General features: G+C 42.4%; 2 protein-coding genes across 2 annotated transcripts in view; one reads left to right on the top strand and one right to left on the bottom strand.

Moving 5' to 3' along the window:
- MAF (MAF bZIP transcription factor) overlaps positions 1-14,882 on the top strand; it is a 185,028-nt gene extending 170,146 nt beyond the window's left edge. Inside the window, exon 3 of the mRNA XM_041400545.1 lies at positions 14,768-14,882. The gene's annotated coding sequence lies outside the window, so the exon portion shown is untranslated. The remainder of the gene's footprint in view (positions 1-14,767) is intronic.
- Positions 14,880-24,582, bottom strand: part of WWOX (WW domain containing oxidoreductase) — a 477,013-nt gene continuing 467,310 nt past the window's right edge. Inside the window, exon 9 of the mRNA XM_041400541.1 lies at positions 14,880-16,079. Coding sequence (XP_041256475.1) covers positions 15,891-16,079 — 189 coding nt within the window. The 3' untranslated portion in view covers positions 14,880-15,890. The remainder of the gene's footprint in view (positions 16,080-24,582) is intronic.

Raw genomic sequence — 24,582 nt, 5'->3', positions numbered from 1 at the left:
CCCTCTCCTTTGTCCTGCACGCAGTGATCCATCGCTGTGCTACCTCTCCTGTCCTGCTTCTCCCTGCAAGAGCTCTTTTGTGCCTTTCAACAACCAGCCATAAATCTGCTTCTTCCTTTTCATTCCAGCAAGATGAGAGGAGCCCTCTGTCCCCAAAGGCAGAAAATTCCCATTGCTGATGAGTCCTGCCCCACCAATTCCCTCTGCATTGCAACAGTTCCCAGAACCAAACTTTTTTTACTTACTTCCCCAGGTCAGGCATGGCTGCCCCCACCACGAGGGCTTTGTGACCACAAGGGCTCCAGGGGTTTCCTCAGCAGGAGCTCCCACAGCTGCCCAAATCCTGCCCATGGTGCCCTGGAAGGGAGGGGCAGCACATCAACATAATTCTCCACGAGTGGGCTGAGATGAATTACACTGATACAATTCCTCCAGATTTTGCTGTTTAAAGAAACTCACCCTTCTGTCTCTACAAGCATCTTTTTACCCCGAATTTTATAGCCATAAATTATAAAACTGTACAGAAGTGTAACTTGTTGCTATTTCCTTTCCCTAACCCAGTTTGCACTGAATTGACAACATTTTCCCTTTTCTTTTGCTCTGGTTGCAGAGCACCCTGAGCACAAGGTCATGGGGGGAAGCATAACCTGCTCCATTTATGTGAAGAGGCTTTTTGATGCCTTGGGTGAATGAGAGCTCACAAGAGGAGGTTTGGTGCCTCCAGCCATTGCAGTGGCAGTGTGGGGACTGTCACCTGTCTCCTTTAAATCACCTTTATTCAGACCAGCCATTGCATTGCACCCAGCACGTGTCTGGTCTTTCTTCCTGGGCAAGGTATGGATTTGTCAGATGGTGCTTCAGCAGTTATCCTCAAGGGATTGAACAGATTTTACAGCTGTGGAAAGTAGTAGGATCTGCCAGGTTAGAGAAAGAAAAGATTCTAAATTTCTAAACTTGAGCTACCAAATTTGAGGGCAGGTATAACAAAGTGCAAGTACCCCCTACCTCTCAGAGAGGCATTAGCAATGTTTATGTATTCCCATTTTTGCAGACTCTGAAGACACACAGAGCTGCAGTTGGACAGAGATATCTGCATGCATCAGAACCCTGCAAGACCTGAAAATATTGCTGCTGTAGTGAAGTATTTCTGGCATTTGAAGTAAGAGACTGGGACAAAAAACTCCAGGGATCTAATCCTGGTCATGCTAGTGAATTGTGGTGTGACTCTAAGCAGAATTTACCTTCCCTTTCTGTGGGCATTCAGCTTGTGTGACTGCAAAGTGAGAAGCACAGGACCCAGGTGAACTGGCAGGAATGAGGACTTCATCACCAGGTTTGATTTATAAATATAGCTCTGGAAAATGATTCATTAATTAGTTGAAATTGCATTAATATCATAATGGAAGAGATTTTTTTCTTTTCCTTTGGGCTGAGGGAATAAACAACTCTCCTACAAGACTCTTTTATAGAACAAAGCTATGGAAGCAGCAAAGACAGTACTTTTAATGAAATGTGTACATTTTACTTGTAAAAATGCTCTGCGGATGCATATGCTGGGTTATAAACAAAGAGCTGAAAAACTGTGTGATCAGCAAGTATACAACTAGCTACTAATTAGGTGTATCTCATTTAGGAAAACCCACTTGGCTGCCTGGGTTTTGTTTTGGGGGGGACAGGACAGGAGAGCAGGGGAAGGTGGTGGCTGTGCTGGAGGAGCAGCAAGAGCAGAGACAAAGCGAGTTTGGAGAAAATCTCTCTCATCCTCTACCCCAGACATGCAGGCCAGACCCATTAGCATCTCTTCTTTTAATTTTTTTTTTTAATTTTTCCCTTCTCCATCTCAGAGTTTTTCACTGTCTGCTAGAGAAAACCCCCTTGAGGGAGGGGTGTGTGATCAGGGACCCTGCACTGGGCTCCTGAATGCAAACACTGTGGGGCCAAGGCCCAGCCCTCTCTGCAGGTCAAGGCACCAACACATTTTAGATATAATTGGAGCAGTTTTAAAGACAGCAGCCCTGCTCTTGGCACTCGTGACAAAATAGAGAGCAGCCAACCACACGTAAAACAGCTCTTAAAAAAAGAAAAGTGGTCTTCATAAATGAAATTTTCTTGGCTATGATCATTAAAATAAATGGAAGCAAAGAGATTAATAATGAAGTAACCCAAGCAAATCAGGCAACATAGCCTGTCTCCTATCCATTTCCATCTGAAGTTCATTTTGGCTCATGCATCTGAGCCTGAGTGAGTTTTCCTGATTGATGGATGATAGCTCACATCCAGGTATTATTATTTTTTTTCTTCTTTTTACATTCAAACAGTTTTAGAAGGCACGGCTTTGGAAATACCCATTGTCTGAGCCCAAAAATATATAGGTGGTTTCTAAATTGATTTTTGTAGATAGACAGATGTTATTTCCATTTCAGTTCACTTGAGGAGAAGTTTTCGGTACAGTTATCTTGCTGGCTGTGGCAAACAGCAAAATACAAAGACAAAAAAAAGCCCAAAAAACAAAACAAACAAACAAACAAACAAAACCCAAAAAAAACTAAAAAAAAAAAAAAAAGGAGAAAAAAGGAGTTAATGATAATTTTATACCTAGACAAAGAGATAAAAATCAAGGCATCCACTTACCCACCCAATTCAGTGTAAGACCAGGATGAACACTGTGGCAGTAACCTGGAGAAGCATCTTCCCACGTGCTCAGCACGTGAATAACCCCAGTCAGAGCCAGCCCTCGCGTGCCCATGGTTCAGCACAGGCTGAAGCACTTTGCTCTGCACTGTCAGCAGATGGTTTGCAGTCCTGCACCTCACTCCTTCGCAATCTGGAGGCTGGATCTGAAGTCTGGATCATCCATGAGCCCTTTGCTGTGTTGAGCTGCAGTGCCCAGCCCCTGCTGTTGGGGCAAGGGGAGGGGGCTGCCAGCAACCCCTCCAAGGGTGGGCACTGGTCTGGGGCAGAAATATCCCTCTCTTGAGCATCTCCCAGCCCTGCTGCAAAAGGTGTCTGGTTTGGAGAGAGCATTGGCTGCCCCCTGCTCAGCCAAGGGGTGGGAAGTCATCCTGGGAGGTGATTCCTTGGCTGAATTCCTGCAGAAAGGATTGGACTAATGTGGCTGGGATCACACTGCTCCATTAAGGGTGTGGCAGGGATTACTGAGCCTTGTGCAGGAGTCTTTTTATTATTACATAACTCCAAATAAAATAAATAAATCATATCACTTATATGCTACTCTGATAGGTGCAATGGAAAAAGCAAAGTTGGATGGATAATATCCCATTTTAGCCTAATAGCTGTACAGTTTCATGTTATATTTACACTGCTTGATATTTAGCTGCATCAGTATCAGGATATTAAAATAATGTTTTAAAGATCAATAATTAAACCTAGATTTCATTATTATTCAGAGCATACAAATTCACAGGCCTGTTGTATTAAACACAATACAAGTATCAGACTGTTTGTAATTGTACTCACACTAATTGCACATTCTGACACATTCTGGGGTAATGATGCTTGAAGTTACCAAACAGTTCAAAGATGAAAGGCCACGCAGTCAAAGATTTTAAAATAAAGCTCCTGATTTGTGAATTTATGGTAATGTACTAAATTTGATCTCTTCCCCTCATATAAATAGCTACATATAATTATATAATTATATGATAATTAGGTTGTAGTCCCACAGCAATTACAGAGTTATTTCATGGGTATCTGAGCCCTGACAGGGATGGTGATACCTGGCATTGCCCCCTGCCTTCCACTCTGCATCTCAAACTTTCCAGTAGTTGCACATGTGAAAATATCCTGAGCTTTTTGTGTCCTTTCTGCTGCGGATTTTGCCAAGGCTTTACTTTTATCTCTGGCTGCTGGTTCTGTTTAATTGGTAGTTTGCAGATAATAGAAACACAGAGGAATATTACTCATTCATCTTCAAAGAGCTGGAAGCAGAGAGTCTGGTGGGGCACCCAGGAAGCCTTGCAGAAGACTGAAATGGGAAGGCAGCATTTTTATCACCTTCCTCATTCAGAAAAAGAGAGAGAGAGCAAGAAAGAGCGAGGCAGCCTGACCAGGAGCCAAAAGGAGATGATTATGTGGTTATCCAGAGGGATTCTTTCTATTACTTGAAAAATCAGAGTGCAGATTTAGAGAGACAGGTTGATGTGCTCAGGAAGATCAATGAATATGAGAGGGTCATTGATGGCATATGCTGGGGTTTAGAGGTAAGTGGCAGCTTTGGAGGCAGTGACAGGAGGAGGGAAGGAAGCAGCTGGTGGTCAGTGGCGTGTCCTGGGGTCTGCCCTGTTAAACAGAGTCCCCTCCCCAGGGAAAGGAGGTGGCACCATGGCCTTTAAGAGCCAGGTTGAATGAGATTGCAGCCATAGGTGTCCAGGAGTGACATTTCAAGAGCAAGCAAGGGCAAGAGAGCCTCTGTTGGAGTTCAGGTTCTGCTGCTGGTGGGAAATGTGAGGAAGGGGCTCAGCAGTGCCTGCAAAACTCAAACACAAAATTCACCTAACCAAACACTCTCTGTATCCCACAGGGTGAGAGGTTTTTCAAGTGTAAATGTTTACCTGCATGGTTCCTCTATTAAAACACCTTGCAAACCCTTGTCATGAACAGTTTTAAGATGCTCTCCTATTTTCTGCAGCCCTTTTTCCCCTCCTGGTCTGTAGTAGCTTCAGCACACACACCCAGCCCGTGGTCAGGCAGCAAAAGCCCTTGGTCCTGCTTTTCAGCAGAAAATCCATCTGTTACGCATTGATAGAGAGAACTGCTGAAGATACAACAACTAGAAATATTTTTCTTGGCAAGGAGGAAGAGTCTTGGAGAGAAAGCAAGTTAGGGACAATAAAGATAGCCAGGAACTCTGGAGCACTGACCTCCAGACGCATTCAGGGTCATCAGGGAAAGTATATCAAATGTTAACAGGAGCCAAGAACTAATTTTAAGGAGGGCTGGAAGATATTCTTGTAAGTTCAGTCAACATTTTAAAGCAACAGTGGCAGTTTCTAACATGATGCAGTTTTTGCCTGTTCATTTCATCTACTGTCTTTTACAGATACATTCATATTTCCAAAATCTAGAAAGCTAAAGTCATTGATTCTTAAGTTATGGAAATCAACAAACCCAGAAAAATTATTTTTCAAATGGTTGGCATTTTATAGGACTTTCTGTCTGCATTTTATATATGTGTGAGATATATGTAAAGATGTATTTACACATGTATAGCCACATGTTCATGGACTGTCTCTGGGAACATTGATCTATGCAAAAGATGCCATTAATTTCACATTCAGGAGTAAGGGCATCCATTGAACAACTGATCTGCTGTTGAGAAAATATTTGACTATTGTAAGGTGCCAAACCAGAGGACTGATATAAAAATTAGGAAATTAAAAGTAATCAGCTTATTCAGATGGAACTGTTGTATTTCATTCTAAGTGCAGTAAATATATGGATTATTAAGCCAATAAGACCAGTGAGGAAAAGATTGGCTTGTGCTCTGGAAAAAAAAAATTCTTATAATTTTTTTGTAATTTCTACTTGTTCATGGACATAAAACAAATATTTAGCTGACTGACTGACCAATTTGCCAGTGAAAGTTTGAAGTGCAGTTCAATTGATCATCATTGATGGGTTTTTTACTCCCTGATTTATTTTGAAGACAAATTGCTGTAGTTATTTTCCCTGTTTGTTATAGTCTGCCCATTTGAAGTGCTCCATATGCAATTTGCACAGTGAAATAATAAGCTCTTGTAGTGACTTATATAAAGTTCTAAGCCCTGCTGAGCTTTCCTTATCACTCATTCCAGAGGTGCAGGAGCTGTGGGATGAGCAAGGTTGGTGCCTTCCAATGGCTCTTCAGGGCTTGAGTGTGAGCACCAGTCTGTGCAATGGCATTTTTAGCTGCTTTTGGGCTCTTCAGCTCTTTTTATACTTCAACAAACAGGTCACCAGCTTTGTTTTGACTTTTGGTGGGGTTTGCCAGCCTCGTACAGAGCAGGAACAGATGAGAGGAAGGCAATAGTTCATAGAGAGTTGCTGCCAAGAATATCTGGGCACCAGGTCAGGGAAGTGGTGGTGTAACCCACAGCTTTGTCCTCACCTCTTGCTCTGCTGACCTGGGGAAGGACCAGGGGAAATACTGCCTTAGGGTTTCCTGCTGTACCACAGCCACCCATGGATGCTGCCTGATGTGCTTTGGCTCTGGGTGAAGAGGGGTTTGCCCTGGAAACTGCCTGCTATGACCCAGGGAGGGTGATAACACACTCAGCTGAGGTGGTCTTTGAGATTATCCAACAGGGGAATGGACAGAATTCAGCCTTTACTTGTGCTAATGAAGGTGGGAAATCCAGGATAAGTGTGAACCAGGCAGGATGGTTCTGGAAGGAAAGGTGCTGAAAAGGGGATTAAAAAAAGCTGTCCTCTGGTTCACATGCCATGGTGTGATGATGCATTCACGAGTGTGAAAATGTTGGTGAGGGGAAGCAGACTGACCTTGTGGGCACTGACACGTAGCAAAGAGCAGCCCTGTTTGTCCACCAGCTCAAACCAAAGCCACGAGTGCAGAGGCAGTGGCAGAGCACGTGGGACTCTCTGCATTGCCTGTATTTACATAAAGAAATTTCACTTCAGTTAAAGCCTCCTTGGGAATACGTGGGAGGTGGGGGGAGCTCTTCAGCGGAGGATGCTGTCTCAGCCTTATATAAATACCTGTAGAATTGCTCAAATAGTTCATTAGTAGCTTATGAGTTTGTGTGCCTGCATTCCTCACTAGCTCTAATTGCAAGGATGTTGATTCCTACTGCATCCAGTGAACAGATTCTCTGCTCTATTGCACCATTAAATGAGGTGTTACTGTGTTTGACTCGAGCTGAAAAGGATCCCTTCCCACTTAGTAAAGAGACCAGCTAGGGCTGACCTAGCTGGGGACAGATTTCCTTCCAAATCACAGAGAAGTACTCCTGAATATGAGATGTTAATTGTGGCAGGAATTAAGGATTAAACAGTCATGGCTTCAGGTTACTAGTGGGAACTGAAATCAGGATTACAAAGGAAACTGGGCCATGCCCTCACAATGCTATTACCCCAGTTCTTGAATCTAAAAAACCTTAGAAACTCATCCTCAGTGACCAATAAAAACTAGTCTAAATTGTGCTTACTGAGGCCTGAGGAAAAGAGTCATAATTGTGCAGCCATAGTTTGGACACCTTTCAAGGCAGAAGATAACATCAAGGGCAAAAGAGCGAAATTCAGCCCTGATTTATACCCTCTACAACATCTATTAGGGCCAAAGCTCCAGCACTGGCCACAGCTCCATCTCTTGCCTGGGAGAGTCAGACCCCACAGCAGAGCCAGCAGCTCGCACCTCAGGTCCCTGAGGAGAGAGCAAACACCTTGCAAGAGCATTTCCCTTTGGGCAGAGGCACACAAAGCCCCCGTGTGAGCCCAGCCTGGAGCACTTGATCCCCTCCATGCCCCACAGCACCTCCTGAAGGGCTCAGACTGCAGGCAGTGACCCCAGTCCACATTTCTGGGGGAGATGCTCACATGGGCTAAATGTTGATGATGTCCCCAAACCCTATTCCTAACCCCAGAATACAAAGCCAGGGAGATGAATAGCGGGGGGGGGAAAAAAGAAATTCTGTGGATTAAATTTATGACAGAGTAGCACATACTTAATAACCAATTAAAGCCAAGATTTATTGGGAGCTAAATTACATTTGTATTATAAATAGAACTAGAATATACTGTTACAGAATAAAAGCAAAACATTTTAGCATTTAATATTGTAAAAGACAAAGCAATCTAATGGACCCTAAATGTTAATGGGTGAAAAGATTTACACTTTAATTGCATTTTCAAGTCATCTTATTTTACTGTGCTCTTTTTTCTATGTACATAGAAATCAACAGTGTGCTGCAACATTATACTTAGTAGCAGCAAGACCGACTTAAGGAAACCCATTATTATAGGCAAGATCAGTTTATTATGTATAAATCCTTGCAAACATTTTAATTGAAATGAGCAGTGGACTTTCACTGACCTTGCCTGCATGTGTATGAGACCTTCATAGCAAATTAAGCTGGTGAAAAGTGTGTGTGAGAAGCCAAGAAGGGAGAGAGTGTTAACAAGACAATTTCTCTATGTAAAGCCAACAAATAAACTGTATTAGATACGGGGGGTTGCTTTATAGTAGCAAAAAATAAAAATATACCCAAAAAACCAACAACCAGCAAATGATGAAACTTGAAATTACATCTGATTGCATTATCAATTAATAATTTGTATTTACTAAAGTGTTCTCAGCTAAAATCCAAATTTGGGCCAAATTTGGGCCATCTGAGGCTGGTATTTTAGGACTGCTTTCATAGCATATAGAAACGCTACAAACTCCCAGAAACCAATTCCTGTGCTCATAAAATTTCTCTTCCAGTTTGTGTTACTGCTTCAAGATTCATCAGCTGAGTTACAGTTATGGCTGAATCTAACTCATATTACATTTGAAAAAATAAATGTGCACTAAAAGTAATTAAAGCATGTTGGTTCATGAATAATACACCATTTTACTACTATTTGCAGAGTATAATGAGACAAGCCACTAAATTGACAATGAACGCTCTATTATGTGATTGCCAACTGTTTTATAAGATATTGAACAGATTCATTTATTCTATCATCATGTGCATTATCAAGCTATTGCTTTTTAATAAATTAATTTCTCCCGTGTCTCCAGAGCCTCACTTTGAAATCTGGCTGAGGGCATAAATGGAATTAATTCTGCGGTCTGGGCTGGGTGGCGGTGCTGGTGCAGCCGGCAGCGGGCGAGGAGGGGACGGCGATGGAAGGGCAAGGGATGGCTTTTAATAGCCAGCCGACAGAAAGAGTCGCCCCTGCAGGGCAGGGCTCTCTGACAGCTCTTGTTTATCAGGGGCTCTCCTTGCCAGACATCCCCGGTCCCCTGCCCTTCACCCCCAGCCTCCAACCCGCCGTAAATTGACCCTTTAATTGCCCGACAGCCTAAACCCGGTGACACCGCTGACTGCAAAGCAGCACTTAATCCCTGCCTGGGTGATAGTGTGATTAGGAAAGCGGTGTGATTGCGGGGAAGGATCTCCCGTCCCGGCTGCAAGGGAGGATTCTCCGTGAGCCCCGGGTGCGGAGGGTCCGCGCAGCCCCGCTGCTGCCGCTGCTCCGCTCGGTGGTAAACAGCTTCTAATTGCGGCTGTTGACAGGACTCACTGTGTGTAACTAACCCTGCTGCAATGTTATTATTTCTGAAGGGAGCCTTTCTCCATATTTTTAACAATAAGTCTGACAGGTGTCATATTAAAAACAGGGCTTAATTCTAATGCAACTATTCCCACCCGCCTTTCCCTTCTCATTTTTGTGCCTCTGTAATGCATGAATTTCTCCTGCTCATAAAGATTAAAGGGACAGCTTTGCTGGAAGGAAAATACTGGTTTGTTTGTAGTCCAGGTACATTTGAGATGGTCTCGGTACCGGCTCCCTTTCTCCTCTCTTCTCCAGCCATGCCGGCTCAATGCTGGGAGGAAAGAGAGGCAGAGAAATAAAGCTTTCCCTGGGATGAGAGGTAATTCAGGATCCATTGAAGTGAAATTTCAGGCTTGCTTTGAGCTGTGACCCGCAGCCACCGTCCAGGCACTCGGTGGCTGCACGGCCTGTGATGCATGGCTGACTGCTGTCCACCAGAGACCCAGCCCAGGCCAGCAGTTCACTTACAAGTTTACACTGGATTTAAGTCAAAATGCTAAAAACGCTGGCGTTCAATCACTGCTAACCGTGCGCTCGGCAGACAGCTCCCAGCAGACCCCGTGCTTGTAAAATCCAATACGCCGCGTAAAGTAGGGGTTTGTGGAGGTGCAAGGGGTTTAGAAGACTTTTCTTGTCTCTGTCCCTACTGATTGTATTTTTGTGATGCTGCTTTTCAGGCGCTGGGATGGCTTCAGCCTCGTCCCATCGCACACAGGCAGCAGCACAGAGGGCTGCGCTCAGAGAGGCATTCATTCCCTGTTTCCACAACCTTCCCCTGTGTGTCCTGCCCTTCCTCTCGCACACAGGCAGCAGCACAGAGGGCTGCGCTCAGAGAGGCATTCCCTGTTTCCACAACCTTCCCCTTTGTGTCCTGCCCTTCCTCCCAGGCTCCCTGCAGAAGGCAAAGTCCATTTTAAAGCCATCAGTTCCGTGCTGATGGTGGCTCCCCTGCACTTGCTTCTCTCTCTTCTCCCTTTGCAAAAAGCTTACACGTTCCACGCCTGCCAGCATCACACACACTCCTCAGTCCTGGCTGAGGACATTACAAAGCTGCTCAAACTGCTGCTGTTACAGGCTAAGGCCAGCCCAAGGAAAAGGGTGCCTTCTTTGCCAGGAGGGATCATAGAAATCCAGTGTACAAAGCCCCTAATTTAGCCTGTGCTCACATATCTGCAGGCACTGCACCAGGCCTGTGTAAGGTTTCCATATGAACAACAGGCACGGTGCAGATCAGCCTCAAAGTGTTGTGTAATATTCAGTTCTTTCAGAAGAATGAAGATAAGCAGTCCAAATAGTCTCACCAGGCATTTGGTGAGCTGTTCTGTACCCCTTAAGGTTAATGATTTTCTGGGACTCAAAAGAAAAAATATTATTTCTTCTTCTCTTTTTTATTTTTTCCCCCCTGCATAAGCAACTGCCCAGCAAATTGATAAGAGCCCTTTTTAATTAGCTAGTGAAGTTGTATGGGTAATGTTCCATATAAAAGGTCTATAAAACACAGCAGAATTAATAAAATGACTGCTTCTCATTTAATTCAGGTCCTCCAAAGGGATCCATATGTCTTGCTTTGGTCTGTTTGTAGTACTTCTCTCCACTACCCAGCCACAAATTGATTAAAATCACATTCCTCACTTAAAACTGGAGCCCAGTTGGTAAGAGATACTGGGTAGTAATTAAGGGCTGTGCACAGACACATGAACCCCCATAAAAAAAACGGTACCAAAAGGAATCATTGTGCATCGCTTGGATTATATGCAAACACAGCTCATGTTGACAGCTACCTCTGGATGACTCCATCAGTACACACTTTATCTCCAGCTGTCCAAGTAATTTTCCCAGGATTTCGCCCCTCTTTTTCACTCCTCTCCACACAGATGGATTAGAGCAACAAACGGTTTACATGCTGCACATCATTAGCTATCCTCCCTCACTACCCAGCAGATAACAACTGGGCTCTATCATCAGGACATTCATAACACCTTGACACTTTAACAACTATGCTGTTCTCTGCCAGAGCAATCTTCTCTTTTAAAGCATGAAGCTAATTCACAAAACACCCCTTGGAAAGTACTCTGCAAACGCAACAGGGGTGGGGGAGAGAAGAAAAAGCACAGCCCAGAAAAGGCATCTAGTAAATAACACAGTTAGCAGTGTAGGGGGGAAAAAACCCCAAACTCAAGAGAAAAGCACACATTCTTTCTCTCCAAGACACCTCTCTATTTTTCCCATTTCTTCCATCCCACAGTGAAGAGCACCAGGAAACAGCCACCCATCAATCTGCTGTATTTCAGTGCTTCCATCACTGTGTCACTCAGGCATCTCCCAAGCCTGGCACCAGCCCGTGCAGGTCCCTGTGGTTCTGGCGATGGCTCAGCTGCTTCCCTGGGCATGGGTTTCACCCAGGACTCTCTTTCCAAGTCATGCATTTACTGGGTATTACCACTGCTTATTCCAGCTTTCCTAAGCTGCCTCCAGTCTCAGGGAATCTCGACTCTAATATTTGTTAATAAAACAACATTTTCCCTCTGTAGGCTGGGACCCTGCTTCAGAGCCCACTCATGCTCAAGACATGGGCTTGTATTTAGAATAAAATACAAACCCACATCAGCTACCGTGTGGAAGGAAATACACTTTAGCAGCATTTTCCAAGCTTCTCAGCATGCCCCCTGCCACCCCAACCATACATTTTAATGTATAGTACACGCTTGTTTAAAAAAGAAATACATAAGGAGAAAGAGTAATTACCGTAGCTTAAATTCAGCCCGATAAGAAGGGCTTGCACAGTCTGAGCAGCTGTTCCACTGCCATTCAGATTATGAAAATATAATCCTAGAGAACCTTGTCAAGATAAATGCAGAGCATGAAATGTATAGGCAATTTTTCCCCAGCCACATATAATGATCAATTCCAAAGCCACAAGTGATACCAAAGGACAAAATAAGATCTGTCTAGACTTTCTCACTTACAAGATATTGATCATTCCAATGGTAAACTGGTTAGTATAAGTGTGTTTGGCTTGAAAGGTCATGAGCTTAACACCTGACAAGGAGTTATTCAACCTTGATATAAGTCAAATTATTGCAGCGTTGCTGGAAAGACTCCTCTAATAAAAAGCCATACCTGGTCTGAGAATATCTGAGATTTGTCTCCCAGATGTCAAAAGAAAAAGCAGGAAGGAAAAATAAAAGTCAAGATTTGGCATGGGTTTGTGCTGGTTCACCTCTACCTGATTTGGCAAGCAGAGGTCCCAGCAGTCAGTGGCTGTCTGGGCAGAACTGTGGACAGCAGTGGAGCTGACAATGATTGAAAAGGCACCTCCATTCCCCTAAAAGCTTCTGGCTCCTCAATCCCAGCAAGGGAGTTTGCCCGCTCACCTGCGTGGACTTGAAGATACGGGTCACCAATATAGGGTCCAAAAAATCACCAATAAATGGGAAACGTTGACTTTGGAAGGAAAGCAGGGGGGGAAAGGGTCGGACAACGCCCTGCAGCGTGTGGGTGGGAAATGCTCCGGCATCTCCTGCCAGCACCTCCCCTTCCCAAAGCCCTGCGGGGCCCGAGGCTGCATCAGGCACAGCCCTAACCCAGCCTCCTCCTTTTTCATGGGGATAACTAGCTAGAGCTTATTAGGACTATTAGGAGCTTGATGTGAATTTGCTGGATCTTTTCCAAGAACTATAAATACCTGATCTATTTTGCTTTATTCAGTTCTTTTTGTTTTGCTGATATGATACTAGTTAAGGTTAATGGGGTTTGCTTTAATATTAGACACAGGATCACTTAACTACCTTTAATGAACACTGGAGTCAATGCATTGTGGAGTAATTCACACAGACATTGCCTCAGGTAAATCAACTGGAAAAATGTAAGCCAGTCAAATAAATAAATCTGACCAGCTGTAAATGTGCCAAATTTTACACCAAAATATATTTGAAAGCCAATGACTTAGGCACATCTAGGATATTAAAATGGAGGGGTTGGAGTCTGTTTCTTTTCAATTGCTTTTCCTTTTTTAATGTTCCCTGCACATCCCTCCTGCGCTGAAACCAAACTGAGATTGCAAGAAAAATTATTTTCACAAGTGTTTCTAATAGAAGCAAGGGCTCTACATCTTGGTGGGGTTTTTTCATTTTGGAAAAAGCCTTTTTTTATACTGGCTATCTCAACACCGGAGAGTGAGAGACAAAGAGGAGAACAGAGAGTGGAAAAAGGAAAATGGAGAGAGAAAAAAATGAAGGAGAGGAAAAAAGAAAAACAGAGAATGACAGAGTGAAATAAAAAGTTAGAAAGAAAGAAACAGGGAGCAAGTAATCTTATCTGCGTTTGAGAAAATTATGTCAGTGAAATTCTAGACAGGGCAATACACTGGTGTCAATAAATAATAACCAGAAATAAAAACCAGAGGAACCCAAACTACTCAGTGAAGTTAGGGGTTTGCTTACCTCATACTAGTGTAAAACAAAAACTATGCTAACATTAAAAGTGCTCTTCCCTTGTAACACTAAAATAGAGAGTGGGGTACAGAGGAAAAGCACACAGATATTCTTTGAAGGAAGGCAGACAATATCCCTAAGTACTGAATTCTCATAGAAGAGAACAATATTTCAGCAATAAGGAATGACAGGGGGTTCATTATAGGTTATTAATGTTTGCCTAAATGGAGCAGAAGGCCCAGGCCTTCAGGGGAGTGCAGAGCTCCCAGCATCACTTAATTAGTGCCTCTTCTGAGCCCAGCAATGCCAAGCTCCAGTGCAAAGCTCTGCAGTCCTACACTGCCTGTGTCATACCAGAGTAATTCTGCCTGCCTGTGAAAGGGAAAAATAATGTGTGCGTGAGGGCTGTTGTACAGGTGACAGGAGTTAATCACTTTTTCTCCCCAGTTAAACTCCAGACAATACAAGGAATTCGGCTGTAACCATTGCCTCGGCTTGCAAAGCCTTCAACCCAGGCCATGAATTTTCAGACACTGCACCACACCAGCATCTGGTCTGTGTAGCACAGACTGGAGAAAACTTCTAGGAGACAAGAAGGACCTTTTTTTTACTCTGCAAAAGGCTGAAAAGAGGCGTTGTTCTTTCTGGAATAGCCCCTTTTATTTCTTTATTCCACCAAATGTTTCAAAGCAGGATGTGCTGCCCCTGGGGAAGGGGCTGCAGAGAGTCGAGGAGGATGAGTGGCCAGGATTTGGGATTTGTTGTCTCCTGAAGCTGTCGCTACAGAGGTGGCACAGCAGGGATAAAAAAAGGCCATATATTCTTTACTGCTGCTTTAGGAAAGACTGTGGCATCAGGTAAGGAGCAGCTGAGGCTGCACTTGGGTAGAAGCCTTGGCTTTAACTCTGTTCAGCAACTAATTCAATGTACTATGATTGCAGAAAAGAAAAAGTCATGGAAGGCAGATTGTTAACAATAAAGCAGAAATAAAAAGGGGATCAAATAAACTTCTATTAACAATGTGTCCTTCTATTTATTTGTTTATATTCTGTCTACAGAAAATGTGATGCTGGACTGAGGATGGCTTAGAACAACCTTCTGGCATGAAGACAGCTACAAAGCACAAAATACAAAAACTGAACTCAGAAAGAAACAAGAAAAAAAACAGCGTTTTCTTGGCATCAACAAGAAGCTCTTTATTTTTCCTCAAGTTTTCTTTTCTAAAAAAAATGGAACTAAGACATTTGCAGAAATGAGACAAACTTTCTCTTCAGGTGACAATATTCAAGCAAGCATGTTGTTTTATTGAATTTAAATGAAAAGAAAAGACAGATTTGGAATGGGATACAGTATCAGGAGAACTGAGAAACTGTGAACTTTCAAGGAAATAAAACTCCTTAAAACGGTGAACCGAGAAATTGATGGAAATACCATTTAAACCCCTGATTACACTCTGTGTGTTCTTAAGGAGACATCATCATCTTTGCAAACTCGACAGTACTTAGGGAATGGTTTACAACATATCTTTTATTGTAATCTTTAAAAAAAAACAAAAAACAAAACAGAAATATTTAATTAGCTGTGACTTTACCATTACTGTTCAGATGTCTTCCTGCACCTTCTTTTTCTAGACAGCGCAGATGTACTCGCAGCCAACAGTCAAGGGCTGAAAAGATTTCTTTCCTCAATAATCTTTTGATTTGCCACACCCAATAAAACCCTTGTAGGGAAAAAGAATCAACACAACCACCATCTCCCAGTCAATACCTTAAGCCTAACAGACAGTAATTATCAAAATAAGGAGGAAATCCCATATTGGGCTACGTACCTATCCATTAATCAAAACAACAGAAATTATCTGCAGAATTGCTTTTCTAAAATAAGACAGAAGATGCCTCTTTGGGTTACACTTTGAACAGGCTATAATCAAAAGAAAGAGAACCGAGACTAAGTAAGCCCCAGGAAGCCGCATTGTCCCTTTAACCCACAGTATTCCCCACCTCCCATTAGTACTTAACATTTTTCACTATGTTGTGACTGCTATTATTTCATTTAACACCGGTTAATCTGTATCTGAGGTACACGGAAACCCTCTAGATGATAAGATTGGACAGGTTCCAGTGTTGGCAGTTTCCGAGCGTGCACACACTCGCGTGTTTTGATCCTTCCAGGAGCTCCCTGCTATTTGGCCCGGCTGCCAGCTCGTTCTTGGATCAGCCTCTCGCTCAGCTCCCAGAGGGCAGCGGCTGTGGCATCGCCCTGTGCCTGCTGCGAGGGCAGGCAGCGGCAGCAGTTGTTGAAGTACATCCCGCCCAGCCCCTCCAGCTCCGCCGCCGTGGCGCAGTACACCGTCGTGGCAGCTCCTTGTTGCTGCAATAAAAATTAAAAAAAAAATAATTAAAAGAGAGAAAATAAGCAGAACTATATAAATGCATAGATGTTTTGTAGTTTATTGTTGTCGGTGTCATTTCAAGCACAGCCCTTTGGAGCTGTGTCTCGTGCAAGCAGCGTGGCTGGCAGGGTCACCTGCCCGGTGACAAGGCTGAAGCCCTGCTGAAGGCACTGCCTCTTGGACACTTACCTACAAACCACTTCAATGAGGGCTTCTTTCTTTTCCTTCCCTCTAAGAGCAGAAGAAAAAGAGAATCCTGAACCACAGCCCCAAGCTCAGGTGTTTTACCCTTTTTGGTAGGGGCTGCCCAAGTGGTGTTTGACACCAGAACGGTTGAGCCAGGTTTAAAAGCAGCACCTCAAAACTTCCCTTTGCATCACAGAAATCATTGACCATATGCCTGGGCAGCCTGACCCGCAACACAGACTGATAGATGGATTTGGTTTGTTTGGGTTTTTTAAACCTCTTGTGCAAAATTAACCTGGGCACTCCAATTAAGACCTATCATGTAAAGTGCAGTTGGGATTGGTGCCAAACCTGCCCGTGGATCTTGGATCAACAGTCCAAGGCAGTTGTCACTGCTGCTGTGTGAGAGCATTTGACTGCTGCAGGCACAGACAGGGCTGGTTCTGCAGAGGCACGAGGCTTTCCAGTGCAGTTTTGTTCTGCAACAACCATTTCTCATGCCTTATAATGCTTTAAGAAATGGAGCGGATAGATTAGAGGCTTTTGTGGATCAGAAGGGATATTTTAATTTTTCTTACTTTCTCTTTTTTTTTTTTTCCTTTCCTTTTTTTTTTTTTAATTTTTTTTTTTAAATTTAAATACTAAGTGAACTTATGTTCAAACAGGAAGAATGGGTTCCTAAGATCTGTTCCAACAGAAACCTGCAGATGGAGGCCACAGGGTTGGGGCAAGCACCCTGGCATGGGTGATGGGCTATTCCCTGGCACAGACTAAAAGCACAGTGCCAGAACAGCTGGGGAGAGGGCAAGAAGCTATTTTGCTTTGTAAACTATAATTAAAAATAATAGGTGAGAGCGCATTAGCAAAACACAACACTAATTTAAAACCGATAGAGTTTATCTGGCATCTTATGATTATTTATGTACATCTTAGTCCTTTCTGTGGTAACAAATTATGAGCTGATAGGAATCAGAATAAAGAGGCTGCCAAGTGCAATTGAAAAAGTAAATGAAGAGAAATTAGTTGTTGCCACATTAAGATAATTTAATGGGATAAGAGAATAGGCTTCAATCTCTTGTGATTTTCCTCCACTCCTTTGTTTTTTGGCCTTTCATTGTCACAGCCAAGGAAACTCAGGGTGCTGCTAGGGGGGTCAACCTGCAGAAGACCTCTACTTTGCATTCTCATCCTTCAAGGACAGGAAGCAGTTTAAAAAGCCCCAGTTCACCTTATTTGAGGCATCTCAACTTTGTAGCAACAAAGAAGAGCATATTTGTTTGCAAGACATGCATTTTCCTCAGCAGATGGGATTAAACTGATAATGATGACTCCACAACTTAGAAATGATCTCCCATCACAAGGTAAACCAAAACTGTCTGTATTAAGTATTTTGAAAGTCATATATTTATCAACAGACCAAAATATTTTTAAAGTTAATATAATACATAGTAATCCTCTTATTAAACCAGTATCTTTTTTTAAAAAAAAGAGAAAATATCTTAAAGGTGGTAGCAGAAATGGAAGAGAGTTCTACTAAAAATAATATTAATAGAGAACAATAAAATTTCTATGCTCATTTCAACTATCCTATAAAGCTCCACAGTACAGGTATGATCACTGTATTCAGCTGTTTAGAATGTCTCAAAGTCCCTAAAGAGTATTATTAGTTTTTTGCAAGCAATTCAACTGGACTTTCATTAGAAAGGTAAAATTAAACTGAATTGCTCAAGGCAGAACGGGAGCCCTCAAGCTATTGCTGAAAAGCATCCGTCCAGCCAAGCTAAACTCAGGCTATCTCTAATAGAATTCAGCTAATTCATAAAATGGAAGTTTATCAGAGCCAGTTTAAAATCCAACCCAAACAACAATTTATCTTTTCAAACGAGTCGCATTTGACGATGTTTAAACAAAATCCTCGTCAGGCAGAAAAACACCCCAGAGCACAAGAGCAGTGCTTTATACCTTGAGCATTGACACAAGCTAGACTCCAGAAGAAGAGAATAGCTTTCCCTGTGTGAGCATAGGATATTTACTTTAAGCGATAAAAGATTATGTGGCTGGAAGCCCAAAGCACTTTATCTTGCGATGCCTCCAGTGTTTTGCTGAGAACTGGATGTAAGCAACGTGCCATTTGCTTTTTGGCTGTGTGTATCCTTACTTCTTTCTAAATGTTTCAATCATGTTGGCTGTTTTGGAAGAAGAAAATTCAATGGTTCTATCATTGAAAGAAAAGTAGCTTTCTTATTACTTAAGAGAAATGCAGTCGTATTTATCCCTTCATTGGCAGAGGGTAAAGATTTAGTATCTCACAGTTATGGACAAACATGAACTCATCAAGCCTAGGAGAATGCTTCAGACAGCAAAACTATGTAACAGAAGGTAAATCCCAAATTCTCAGAGCCATTTAAGTACCTAATTTCTTTTGTGAGCTGGTTGCATTCAGACACTTGAAGATCTGCCTAAGTGACTTGTCCAAGGACCGAGAGGAGTGAGCATCAGAGTCACAGGAATCAAATCCCATTTTGGGTTGGCAGGAGTACCAAGAGGTCTGCAGCCCAACCTCCTGCCCAAAGTGGGATGTGCAAAAGCCTCATATATGCCTTGCTGAATGAGAAGGCCCCCAAGGCATAAATCCCTCCTTTGCACCTACGATGCCACAAACCTCTGTGAAGAGCCAGAGCTGCAGATAAGTGCAAACTGCCTGTTCTGCTAGCCAGAAACTGCTCTGTTTCTCAGCAAATATTGTTTATCCCTTATGAACACAGTCCTTTGAATGACATCTTTATATGCTGGGCCTTATGACAGTCTAGTAACAAGTTTTAATTTTTTGCTCATCAGCTTTCCTGTTCACATATCATCAGCATACAACAGCAGAGGATGTTAGGGAATCTAATTAGTAAACAATTCCATACTGCTGATACAAGATGAAACATTCTTAAACCAATAAAAAGAGCACTTTAATCACTGTTGAATGACTTTCAATGCCAAGCGGTTTGTGCCATGTCAGAACATAATTTGAAGAAGATTAGAGTACTATATAAAAGAATTAATGTTAACAACTTCGTTAAAAAATGTCTTAAACAATGAGCTTGTCAGTTGTCACAGACTCTCCCTGATCCATTGTGATTAAGGCCCCCCCTCCCAACAATTTCAGCTGATAAACAATGCTAAAAGCGTCGGGCAACCTAAACATTTTTTTCCATAGGTCCATCAGTTGTACAGGGTGCTAATCACCAGAGCTGGGGTCAGCCTTCTTTAACCTGCAACAAAGGCAGCGGGTTGCAATAATGAATACACAGGATAAAGAATTTGTGAGAAGCCCAACTGAATCTTTAATCATGCCTCAGTGCCATTTCCGATCCAGTCAAACATTTGAAAGCTGCTGGGCAAGCACCACGCTATCAATCTTTCCAGTGCACGTAAAATTACCCGGGAATCTTGTTTTGGATTAAGTTGAAGAGTGTCTTAGTAATAAGGGTTCATCATTCTCTTCCGCAAATCATTTGTCAGTTTTGTAATACAATCTTCCTCTGCAGCAGGGTGGGATTTATACAGCAGTTGCTGTTTATTTATAGTTGAGGCTCAAAGATCTAAATTATCCATCCTTCTAAAATCCTTTGTTGAATTGAAAATACTAAGTAGCTACTAGTTCACAGGCATTTATTTCATAACTGCAAGCAGTCAATTTTTAACTGATGGCACTGAATGCAAATTAATATTGAATAACTTAACAGTAAAAGAAAAGGGGTTCTTCAGATACAGAACATGGTAAAACCCTCATTAATATATGTAACGCATCTGTTAGTACTCTGAGATACCATTTATGTTCCTGATAAGAAAACATATTACACAGTTAATGTTTAGTATTTAGATTTGTCTACCTTCAAATGCATGTTTATTTTCTAAAATTAGACTTTTGTTCTGAAGCAAGTTTACATTCCAAGCATATAAATAATAGAAACAAAGCCATAACTTATCTGTATATTTATCAACTACGAATGAATAGAAGCCACTCTAAACTCTGTTAAGAGCACACAGCACTCAACATTGTCTGCCAGGGAGATGGGATCAGCTATTTGAAAAGGAGGGGTTTATTTTCTTATGAAAAATTAAGGATAAAGGCCAGTTATCTTGGTAGCCTGAGGTTAAGTTCAGCACAGAGCATTTTAAAAGATGGCCAGTGGAAAGAGGTGGAATTCAAAATGACATAAGAGGAGAGTATTTGTGACAAGGGCCAGATTCAAAGCAAGCAGCTCAAGTGAAATGAAAAGGCAAGTCCTTAAAACTCTTCAGGCTGTTCCTGTTATTCATATCAGGACTATTAGACAAACACATCCCTAACAGTAAAATATCAGACCCACACAAAAGCACTGTGAGCATATCATTTACAGCCAAATAACTCATTACACAGCAGTGTGAGGTAGAATCAGAGAGTCATTAAGGTTGGGGGAAATCACTGAGTCCAACCACTGACCTAACCTAGCAACCAAGGCAGTAAGAACATATTCCAGATATGAAACCAATGGGGAGTCCCATACCTTCTCTGTGCCTCTGATAAGCACCCTGTTAGAGGGAAAAACTCCTCACCAGCTGGCTTCAGCAGTGGCCATTTTGCTGATTTGATGTAAAATATAAAATCTCCTTGGAATAACAAACAAAACTATACAGACTCTCTTTCCACAACCATATTATCCAAACCAAAACCCAAAGTGACAGCTGTAGTTTTACATTCCTCGAGCCTCACCTCCTCCTGGTGGGAATTAGCACAGGTTTGCTGCCTTCTCAGAGGCTCCACAGATTGGAGCAGTGGCTGAGGATCTGCTCCACTGCTTGTTGAGATCCTGATGCTGATGCTTGGGGTGGGCACAGTGGGGCTTGTGCTGCCTGGGAGCAGCTGGGAGAAAACTGCCCTCAGAATGGATTTGTCTCCTTCTGCTATTGCTACAACCCCCAAGCTGGGGTTGTGGTGCAGGGCTTTCTCAAACCACACTTATTCTTTTTTCCTATCAAGCCCAAGTCCTTGTGAACAACATGGAGCACAATGACCTCTTCTGAAAAACACTATTATGTCTAAAATCCTCATGTCCTTATGCAGGATTCCTCAGTATCTGAGTTTTCAGAAGCAATCTTAAGAGCTGTTTGGTGATATCACCCATGGCTGAGGCCAGCTGTAGCTGAAGGAGCCACTTCCCAATGTCAGGCATCTTTTCCTACTGGGACAGCTCAGAGCTGTGAGGAACAGTCACTTTTCCAACAACACAGTGAACAAGTTTTAGTCTCGCCTGTGAGATGACAGGAGAACTGTTCAGTTCCTGCTGCAGTCCTCTTACTCAGAGAATCCCAGATACACATTACCTTATGAATAACACTCAGAAAATGTATGTATTAATGTCCTGTAAGAAAACAGGATTCCTTGATTGCTTTTTCAGCAAGGAAATATGAAATTGAACCTTTGCTATTTTGGGAGAGTGTGAAACTGAAATCATATCTGCAGCTCAAAAAATAAAACTTTGGAGCTGCCAAATATGATCTAAACTCCAAACTGGGCTCAGTTGACTTCAGGTCCTATTTCCACCCAAGCGCCAGCAGGAAAACGTGACCTGAACTGACACTGCATCTACAGTCTTTTCAAAGCTGTCACCGAACCACATCTGAACCAGAGGTTCTCAACCACCTCCCCTTCCCCCATCACCACAATTAAACCAGCAAAGCATCTCTTAGAAGAGAATACAACGAATAAACCAAAATCTATAAGGTCTGCTTTTTTTTCCTCTGATGTATTCCTTTTTCAACTAATTCCCAACTACAAAGACTCAAAACTCCATCAGCTTCTCTACTTGCAGAGCATAGTTGGTTTCAAGCTGTAACTTTTCTTAGTGTCATTAAGACCCTTACACATTTACAGTATTCTTTACATACATTATAGGAGATAAGTGTGCTATGTTCTTTGAGTAAGGAAACTGCAGTAGCTCACGAAAGAGGATTTGTTTTCAACTGCTGAGGCATTAAGACCTAGTGATTATTTCAACTATTCAGTATATGCAGCTATATTTAACTTACATTCTGGGTTTTAACTTTGCAAAAGAAATCGTGTCCATTGTAATAAATGTATTTTGATAATGCACCATGTTGTTTGTGTTATGCAACCTCCAGTATGTTCACAATTACAGCAATGATAGCTCTTGAAAACTTCCAACCTCCAACATCTGGTATCAAACAGATTTTCTGCAATCATTCCACAGCAGAAAAAGAAAATGCAATACAGGACATCAAGTCAGGAGAACTGGGCTGTTTTCCTCTTCTCAACTTTTCCTTCCTGAGGGAGCTTGGACAAGTCACTTCAACTCCATGTACCTCACTTTACCCAGCTATAAAATTAGGAGATTGCTCTTATTTACCCACCTCACAGGGGTGTTGTGAGGATTCATTCAGATTTATGGAGTGCTTTCACACTTAATTTGGAAAAGCACTGTGTAAGTATAAAGTGTTATATTATAAACCATTGTTAAAATGTGTAGAAGATGTAGAATAAGGTTGGCAAAGTAGCTGACAAAAATGTAATTATCTTTTAAAATCATGCCTATTTTTCTCTATTGTATAAACTTAATTCTTTAACGTGTGAAGCTGTCTGCTACTCCGGGTCCTGTTCCAATGTCCTCCCTCTTTCATCCAGTTTTTTTGCCCAGCTCACAGAGAAGTTGGTAAACCTCTTACTAGCCAAAACAACAGTGAGTTATTAAAAAATGGATGCTTTAGAGGGAAACAGTCCCTGAAATCCATGCATTCATCCCTCCCACCCTTTACATATGCTAGGCAGAGCCATCATGGCATACCAGTGGTGGGATTCAGTTGCCTAACATGGATCTTGAGACATCTGAGCTGCCTCAAGATATCCCACGTGCTCCACAGCTGTCTTTCAGAAGGGCACATATTTCCCATAGGTCTGGTATTGTATCTGCCAGCCCCTCAGGGATATCTCAGCTGAAACCACACAATGGTTAAGACAACACCAGACTGTGCAACTTAAATGCTTTTGCCACAGCACCTGGAAGGGAGATGGTTCCCACAGGCAGCACCCTATTTCTTTCTTTTCCAGAATCTTATTCAAGTCCACAATCAGCTTCTGAAAAATATTTCAAGGCTGACAGAAAGTCACTTTAAGGTCTAAAAACTATAATACAGCCTGTGGCTTTGCCTTGCTCCACCAGCATTTCAGGGCAGGAGCAGCAGCACTCCTCACAGGCCTCTTTATCCACAGCACATTTCCAGGCACATCAGTGCTGCAATTCCTTCTCCTGCCCACTGAACCCCCGTTCACACCTGATTTACACTTTTAAGACATCATTGCTCCACTGAAATGGCAGCTTTGAACGCTGCATGCAAATGTCTCTGATCTTTTCTTCTCACAGGCTGGTAGGGAGCAGTGGAGCAGTGCAGCATTCTTCTGCTCATTTCTAGATCTGGGAAAAATCCCCGAGGAAAAGTATCAATTTTCATTTCAGAGAGTAAGAGGGTAAGAGTGAGATCAGGCTGAAGAAATGATGCTGCAGTCCATTGCTGCCAGTGCCAGCACTGGCCAGTGGAGTGAGAAGCAAAGAGCAGGTCAGGGACAGTCCCTGGGCACCCAGCACTGCTGGGGGCTGCTCACACCTGAGCATCCGTGGCAGCTCACCTTCTGAGATGCACATTTGTACAAACACGATCATAAACACAAATTCTATCACAACTCGTTGGCCACAGTCAAGCTGGAAATCCTGTGGAGGACTGGAAATCCTCCTGAGACACATAACCTGCCAGCAAAAGGTGGATTCTTCTGGGCAAGGGCAATTTAAGATTGTTGACACTAAACATATCCTGCCAAAAAAGAGAGATTAGATACACTGCTGCAACTAAATCATCAGAACTGGTCTGGCTGGTGTTTGGGCATACACAGATGAGAGTTCATTGAAATTATTTGTGTTATTAACTTATGCTGAATTGAAATGTTTTATGGTTTTGCTGTACTTTAATTATATATATATACTTTATATAAATGTGTGTATACATACAGTACTGTATATGCTGTATATATTTATATAGCTTTTTAATAATATTAATAACCCAAATTTAGACTTTTTCATACACATTATTGAAAGAATATCATCACAATGCTGACATCTGGCTTCTTCCTTCATTGCACAGATAATTTTTTAGACTGAATTTATTTCAGATATGAGTAAAAAAAAAAGTCACACCACACAATGCTTTTTAAGGAAGTGACCTTTTGGGACAGATATTTAATGAGCTGTTTGTTTA

This window comes from Onychostruthus taczanowskii, unplaced genomic scaffold (genome assembly GCF_017590055.1).
Source record: "Onychostruthus taczanowskii isolate IOZ18803 unplaced genomic scaffold, ASM1759005v1 scaffold18, whole genome shotgun sequence".
NCBI classification, from domain to species: domain Eukaryota; kingdom Metazoa; phylum Chordata; class Aves; order Passeriformes; family Passeridae; genus Onychostruthus; species Onychostruthus taczanowskii.
This window is presented reverse-complemented; position numbering and strand designations above follow the sequence as displayed.